The sequence below is a fragment of the Salpingoeca rosetta genome (assembly GCF_000188695.1).
Source record: "Salpingoeca rosetta unplaced genomic scaffold supercont1.7, whole genome shotgun sequence".
Taxonomy (NCBI): domain Eukaryota; class Choanoflagellata; order Craspedida; family Salpingoecidae; genus Salpingoeca; species Salpingoeca rosetta.
The window spans coordinates 1,664,322-1,671,821 of record NW_004754927.1 but is presented as its reverse complement, the minus strand read 5'-3'; the positions used below and the strand labels follow the sequence as shown (position 1 = coordinate 1,671,821).

Here is a 7,500-nt window from a genome sequence, read left to right as displayed (position 1 = left end):
CTTGCGAACCGTTGAGGACATGCACGCTTGATGCCGCCACCTGGAGCAGGAAAAAGAGCGTGTACTTGTGTGAGCTTGTAAAGGGGGCGGTGGGCATGCATGAGAAGTGCATATGCGTCTGAAGGCACCAGTGTACACATGGAGACAGCACAAACGCATATGAACACGCATGCACGCACTCACGCAGACACACACGCAAGCATACATGCATACGATCACGCATGCACGAACCAGATGCGAAGAAAGGCGATAACCGCGGACTTGAGCGCGTTGCCCTCTTCCTTGGACAAGTTGTTGTCGATGTCGCTCATGTTGTAGATGCTGAGGAGCTCCTTCATCATTGCCTCTGTACGACAGAAAACAACAACGTGCGCGCGAATGAGACAGACACACAAGAGGTTGTGCACAGAGAGAGCTGTGGCATGGCACGTACCCAACCTTGCTTCTTTTCTTTATCCTATCTCTCTCTCTCTTCTTCCAATGAATGAAGCACACACACATACGCACACACACACACACACATACGCACAGACACACACACACGCATACACACACGTACACACACGCACACGCTTCTGTCTCGTGCTTTCTTCCCCATCCCCTGCCCCAATACAACCACCCCAAACTCTACTGCGTACCGGACGAGAAGTTGAGGTGTCGGTGTGCGAGAATGAGCGATTCTGTGAACGCGATGCCTTCCCTCGAGTTGGCGCCATTTCTGGCAAGATAGGAGATGGCACGCTTGACCAGATCCTGGTATTGACATGAAAGCACACACATGAGCCCGCGCAGAAAGAGCGAACGGACACGTGTGAGCTTGTGTAAGTCGAAGAAACCTGTGAACGAGAGACATTGTGGATGACAGAATGGAGAAGCGAGCAAGTGGAAACCCTTCACCTTTTGCGAGGCCATACTGGCGCTTCGTGGACGAAAGGTGTCGTTGCTTGCAGGCTTGCTGTATTGCTGTCGATGTGCAAGCAGATGGGGCTGAGCGGTGATGGCGGCCGATGGCGAGGCAAGGTCTTGGTGCTGGTGCTGCGAATGGCGTGGTGCAGAACGGGGGCTCCAAGCCGGCGAGTGCGGCGAGTGCGGCGAGTGCGGCGAGTGCGGCGAGTGTGGCGAATGTGGTGACGACGGTTGGCTTGTGGAAGACGTGCTCTGTGTGCCTGCAGGCAAGCTGGTGTCGTGTGCCGCCGGCCTTGGCGGTTCCAAGAAGAGGGCCCACTGCTGCTGTGCGGCATGCGGGAGATCATGCTCGTTGCCGGCAGGAAGCGAGCTGCGTGTGCTCGTTGACCCAAGCGAGGTCGAGGAGCTCGCACGGCTGCTTGCATCCTGGGCTGCAAGCACACGCCGATGAAGCAGCGTCAGCCCCGGGCTTGGTGTTGACACTGAGGGTGGCCCTGTTGGTGTGGTTGACGGCCCCTTTTCTTTGCCAGCTTGTATCGCCGGCTGCTGCTGCTGCTGTTGCTGCTGTGCTATTGGTGGTGTCCTCGGTGGTGGTGGAGCAGGTGCCCGCACTGTGTGTGTGTGTGCATATGTGCATGTGTGTGTGTGCATGTGTGTGCATGTGTGTGTGTGTGAGTGAGTGAGTGTGTGTGTGTGTGTGTGTGTGTGGTTGAAGCACACCAGAACAGCAGGGGCATGTGTGAGTGCGCAAGTATTATGTTGTGTGTTTGTGGAAGCAAGTGTGCTGTTGCTTGTTCGCTTACAGCACACGCCCTGACACAGTGCACGTGTCAAGCTACCCCTCCCCGCCTCTGCCCAAAGTGGACTTACGTGCAGCTTTAGCTCTGAGATTGTGTGCGGGCGTGGTATCATGCCCTTCGTTGCGCAGTTGAGGCTGTGCGTGGTCACCGGTGTCACTGGCACCAGACATGTTCTCCTCGAGCACAACACCAACAAACGTGTGTGCCGTGGGTGCATCAGCCTCACTCTGTCGCTGCTGCTGCTGCTCACATGTGTACACCAAGCTGGCGTTGGTGCTGCTGTTGGTGCTGCTGTGCATTCTACTATGTGCTGCCCTGCTGGTTGGGGTACGCATGACCTCTCCCTCACCACTATCATGGTCGCCGCCGCCGTCATCGTCGTTGTCATCGTCATCATCGTCATCATTGTCATCGTCCTCTTCTTCTTCTTCTTCGAGGCAGAACTGGATGGTGTAAGAACCCGTGGTGCGCGGCTCCAAGCTGTCGCGCTTCTTGCGCAAGAGATCTGTGCTGGTGTTGCTGGGGTTGCTGCTGCCTTCCGCTGTGTCTTCCATCTCAAGCATGGTTTCCAGCAGTGCGGGCAGGCGTGTTGGTGACGCTGCGTGTGCCTTGAGCTGTTGCCGCTGCTGTTGCTGTTGCCGCTGTTGTTGCTGTTGCTCCTCTTGCACGGATGTGCGTTTGCTTGCGTGACGACTTGAACCCGAGAGCGGGCTGGACCGCCTTCGCTGGTCCAGGTCTTGCCGTGTGGTTGTCATGGCTGTTGTTGTTCTTCCACCTACATTCAGCCCAACAATGCTTTCCATCACCTGTGCTCACACAAAACAGGGTGCAAGCAGGGGCAAGGGGCGTTGTAGTGTGGTCGAGGACTGTGGTGTGGTGTGGTGTGGGTGGCTGTCCTTGGGAGATATCGCCTTTCTTCACCACCACGTCTGCCGTGCGATTGTTTGCCCTCTTGTCGCTTGCTTGTTGTTGCCGTCTTGTTGCCTGACTGAACTCTCTCAACCTCGGTCAGGCAACGACTTTTTTGAGGTTGGTCGTGGTCTTTGTCGCGACCACGTTTGGAATGTCAAGTTCGAAAACACAGACGAACGTTTGTTGTTTATGTTTTCAAGTAATGATCGTCATACGATCCTGCATACGCTACCATAAGACTGTCAAGGCCTTGGGATGTGGAATGCCAAATGACGACATGGGATGCAAGCGAGAAGTGCGTGTCTGCGTTGCTCCTGCGTCTGTGGCCTCGCTTGCTTGTCTCCGTTTGTGTGTCTGCTAAGCATATTCACTCCACCTTGTCACCCCACAGGTCTGCTGCACTCCAAGACGCAGGCAGCGTCGCAGGTGTCGCCGTTGTGTTTGCAGCTGTTGGTGCTGCACTTGGTGCAGTTGTCGTTGCATCCGCATGCACCCCCGTTTGTGGTGGTGTTGGTGATACTGTCTGGCGTGTTTGAGGGGTTGGTGGTGTCACGGAGCCAGTATGGGGTGCCACAGAGGCAGCGAGAGGTGACTGCTGCGCTGGTGGTACCAGCGGTGTGTCACCATCACCACCGTCAACCCCACCACCACCGCCATCAACATCATCACCACCATCATCACCGGCACCACCATCATCACCGCCATCATCATCATCATCGTCCTTCCGCTTTGGTAGCACGCGGATGAAGATCTTGGACCCGTGCCTATCCCGCTTCCAGTATCCAGAGTGCCCACGCAAGTTCAGCACCACCTCGCCTTCCACGGCGTTCGACCTCGGCACAAACACGGGTCTGTTGCCGGCACTGGCGTTGTGCCCCGTGTCATTGCCATCACCACTACCACGGCTGCTGCCATGACTGGTAGTGCGGTCCACTGACATGCTCCTTGACTCAGGTATGCTCCCTGGCTTCCTCTGCTGGTAATAAACATGCTGCAGCTGCTGCTGTCGGGGCGAAGAGCGAAACTGATGCTGGTGTTGGCGGTCGTGGCGGCGAGGACCGTGGTGTCCATACGTGTGCATCAACTCATCCGCCTTGCTGTGGCCTCCGCTTACACTTGCACTCCTGCCTCCCCCATACGCCTGCAGCGCATCCCGACCCACGCTCCTGCTCCGCCCCCTCACTGCCACGGGCTCATCTCGCCCTTCGCTGCTGTCACGCCGCCGCTGTGTGTGCACTGTCCGCAACGGCGTTCGCGCCCGCCCGGACCGAGAAGCGCGCTCAGCACTATCGTCACCACCGCCATCATCATGATGGCGGTGCTGGTGACTGGGCCGGTGGCGGCTGCTGGGTCGCTCCTGGTGATGATGGGCTTGTGAATGGCGATTGTGTGAATCGTCGAGGTGATGTTGGTGACGATGGTTGTGTTGGTGACGGTGCGACTGCTGGCGTGCGCGTGGCCCTGCGCTCGTGTCCACGTCGCTGTGCTCCTCGCCGCGGGCCTTGTGTGCTGTGCTTGAGGAGGGCAGCTTGTTCTGCAGCAGCAGCGACAGCGTGTCAGCGGGGGAGTATGGATACCGCTCTGTGAACCGTTGAACCAGTGCGTCGTCCTCCAGTTGCACACCCTGTGTGCGCGTGTATGCGCGTGTGTGTGGGCGCGTGTGCGCGCGCGTGTATGTATGTGTGTGTGTGTGTGTCAGACCGCAACAAGAAACGGGACAACGTTGTGCAGGCTGAACAGCACAGCGACAAGCATGCTTCAACAACATGAGACAAGAGCACATCATGAGTGAACACACACACAAAACACACACACACACGCACAAACACAAACACACACAAAACACACACACACACACACGCACAAACACAAGCACACACAAACACACGCACACACACACACACACACACAAACACACACACAAACACACACACACACAAGGGCACCTGGAGCTGGTCGCCGAGTGTGAGCCAGTTGCTCTGCACGTTGTGTGGACGCCCAAACAGCTCAATCTTGCGCGTGCCCGGTGAGAGGCGCTCAATGAGCCCATAGATCTCGTCCGGCTTGCGGCTCGTGTCCCGCACCTCAGACACTGCAACGGGAGAGGATGGTTGTGGTGGCGGTATGTTTTCATGCGTGTGTGCGTGTGCACGCATGTGTGTGCGTGCGTGTGTGTGTGTGTGTGTGTGTGTGTGTGTGTGTGTGTTGAGCATTGGTGTTTGGATATGACGGACCAGAGGATGAGGCGGAGAAACCACCAGCAGCAAACCGCACGCCCCAAAAACAACAGCACAATGCAATAGCAGCACAAGACACCAAAACACCCAAAACACACAGCGTCTGCCTTCATCTCCAAACTGCAACTCACCCAGCACGTCGCAGTCGATGCCTGGGTAGATGCCGTCAAGATTGCCCTTGACCCCAATCATGCAGTGCTCCTTAGCATGGTTCATCCAGTGGCCTGAAACATGTGCGTGTGTGTGAGTGAGGGGGGAAGGATGCGTTACGCGGGTGATTGTGCAAACAGAAGCGTGCATATGTAGCATTGCACAAAAAGACACGCGCACGCGCACACACACACACGCACACACACACACACACACACACACACACACACACACACACACACACACACACACACACACACACACACACACACACGAGCGCACCTGTGCGGCCGGTGCGTACTAGATTTTGCAGTTGGTTAATTTTGATCCAGATGAGATCATTGGCGTAGTTGTATCCCCATCGCTGAGACACACACACACACATACACACATATGAGTGCACGCAGTCTGAGCACTATGTGCATGTGTGTGTGTGTGTAACACTTCACGCCACCCACACTTGAGACATAGTCCCCTGTCCACAATGTCAGCATGACCATACACGCAACAACCAACCTTAAGCAGCTCCCGTCCAAGATCAACGCAGCGCGCTGTCACCCACAGGAAGATCACACCGTTGTCCTGACACGCAATGACGCGAGCGGGCACAGATGCACACGTGTGTGCACATGTACGTGGTGTGCATGTGTGTGTTGTTGTGTTGTTGTGTCAGTGTGTTTGCGGACCGTAGCGTGTGATGCCAGAGACCAAAGTGCGGAGAGAGAAAGCGTGCCTTGCACAAATACGTGCACGCCATACAACACGCACACTCACTCACACTCACTCACTCACATTCATACACACGCACACTCACACACATTCATACACGTTCGCACAAACACACTCACTCGCACACGCGCGCACGCTCTGCAGCTACCACCGCAACCGCCATCTTCACCCTCCCAAGCACGTGCATCGCTGCACCGGTGGTGATCAGCACCTGCAGGTCTTGCACGGGCAATTGCCTCATCTCCTCGTCGCTCATGGTCCCATATGGCAGCTCCATGTTGATGCGCCACGGAGGGTCCGCCATAATCACGCTGCACGGAAGCAAAAGGCAAACGCGGCGTGCGTTGTGTCGTGTCGTGTTGTGTTGTGTCGTGTTGTGTGAATGGTACTGTGCATGTGTGCGGGACCGCTTCCACACATGTGTGTCAACGTGTGTTTGCTTGCACGCGTGATGGGAAACTAAGCAAGTCGTGTGGGTGGTGAGTGCGGCACGAAACACCAGAAACCCTACCACCGAAACACCTTTCAATACTGCCATGCGCCCGCACCTGAATTTGCCCAAGACACTGAAGTCGATGTAACGAACATCACACTGGATCCACTGAATTGGGGTAGGGGTGGAGAGGATGGGCGGAGATGAGTGCATGCAGGCAATCGTGTCCGTCATAGGAACTTGCATGCATGTGCATGCATGCACGCACACATACACAGACACACACTCTCTGTTTCTGTGTATGTGTGTGTGTATGTGTGTGTGTCTGTGTGTGTGTGTGTTTGTGTGTGCGTGCGTGTGTGTGTGTGTGTGTGTGCAGCTCACCAACCTGCGCGGGAAACGTGCGGAACACGTTCAGGTCGATATGGGCTTCCAGATCCGGCCGCTTAACAGAGGCGATATTTGGGTGGTGCCATGTACACATGCTCGTATGAATAGGAATGGATCGGGGGAGGGGTTGTCACGCAGCTGCCGGGAACACGCGCATGCACGTCCCCAACGTGCACGATGAGCAACACATCAACAGCTACTGCAACGGCAGCTGCAACCAGCACAGTGATCACAACCACAGCGACCACACGCATGCGCGTGCACTGCGTCTCCTTGCCTGCCCACCTGCCTTGCGAGCTCTCTCTTGTGCTTGAGCCGCCTGCGAATGCACTCGACGTCGCTCTCATCCACATCGTAGTGGACGGCCTTGCATGTACGCATGTCAAAGCAGCGATCCAGGTATCGGCAGTTCCCGTACCGATCTACCCGAATGTGTGAGTGAGTGAGTGTATGCGTGTGTGTGTGTGTGTGTGTGTGTGTGTGTGTGTGTGTGTGTGTGTGTGTGTGTGTGTGTGGCTGTGAGGGAGAGCAAGCGGCAGCGGAAGCCGATGCTGATGGCACTGCACAGACACAATCGCACCTATGCAGTTCCAACCGCATGCTCCACACACAAACACGCGCGCACACGCGCATGCACACACACGCTTGCAGCCATGCACACACACGCTTGCAGCCGTGCACACAGGGTGGTGCCCAGTACATGCAAACGCCACGTGCCCTCACGGGTTGTGTGGGGTTGAATGACGCGACGAAAGTGAAGCCTGTCGCAGGGCATGCCAGAGACAGACTGCTGGGCGCACTCCTCTGCGGTGTCGTGATCACAGAACAAGAACACATCCTTGCCATTCAGCCGAAACTCCTCCTCAATGGCGCGCTCCTGCCAATGCGTGAATGAGTTGAGGGGTATGAGTGTGTGAGCGTGTGTGTGTGAGCGTGAGAGTGA

The 7,500-nt window shown here is 56.3% G+C and overlaps 2 protein-coding genes across 2 annotated transcripts in view; both read right to left on the bottom strand.

Moving 5' to 3' along the window:
* PTSG_12020 (uncharacterized protein) overlaps nucleotides 1-2,756 on the bottom strand; it is a 9,343-nt gene extending 6,587 nt beyond the window's left edge. The window contains exons 1-5 of the mRNA XM_004995925.1: nucleotides 1,777-2,756; nucleotides 898-1,517; nucleotides 639-753; nucleotides 232-346; nucleotides 1-40 (exon numbers count right to left, since the gene is read on the bottom strand). The exon at nucleotides 1-40 is cut by the window's left edge and continues 71 nt beyond it. Of these exons, the coding sequence (XP_004995982.1) occupies nucleotides 1-40; nucleotides 232-346; nucleotides 639-753; nucleotides 898-1,517; nucleotides 1,777-2,509 (1,623 nt within the window). The 5' untranslated portion in view covers nucleotides 2,510-2,756. The remainder of the gene's footprint in view (nucleotides 41-231; nucleotides 347-638; nucleotides 754-897; nucleotides 1,518-1,776) is intronic.
* Nucleotides 2,757-2,789: 33 nt separating this feature from the next.
* The window catches only part of PTSG_03395 (N6-adenosine-methyltransferase 70 kDa subunit), a 5,675-nt gene continuing 964 nt past the window's right edge, over nucleotides 2,790-7,500 (bottom strand). Inside the window, exons 3-12 of the mRNA XM_004995924.1 lie at nucleotides 7,281-7,434; nucleotides 6,843-6,979; nucleotides 6,556-6,612; nucleotides 6,283-6,335; nucleotides 5,946-6,045; nucleotides 5,522-5,587; nucleotides 5,288-5,369; nucleotides 4,987-5,079; nucleotides 4,565-4,710; nucleotides 2,790-4,242 (exon numbers count right to left, since the gene is read on the bottom strand). Coding sequence (XP_004995981.1) covers nucleotides 2,986-4,242; nucleotides 4,565-4,710; nucleotides 4,987-5,079; nucleotides 5,288-5,369; nucleotides 5,522-5,587; nucleotides 5,946-6,045; nucleotides 6,283-6,335; nucleotides 6,556-6,612; nucleotides 6,843-6,979; nucleotides 7,281-7,434 — 2,145 coding nt within the window. The 3' untranslated portion in view covers nucleotides 2,790-2,985. The remainder of the gene's footprint in view (nucleotides 4,243-4,564; nucleotides 4,711-4,986; nucleotides 5,080-5,287; nucleotides 5,370-5,521; nucleotides 5,588-5,945; nucleotides 6,046-6,282; nucleotides 6,336-6,555; nucleotides 6,613-6,842; nucleotides 6,980-7,280; nucleotides 7,435-7,500) is intronic.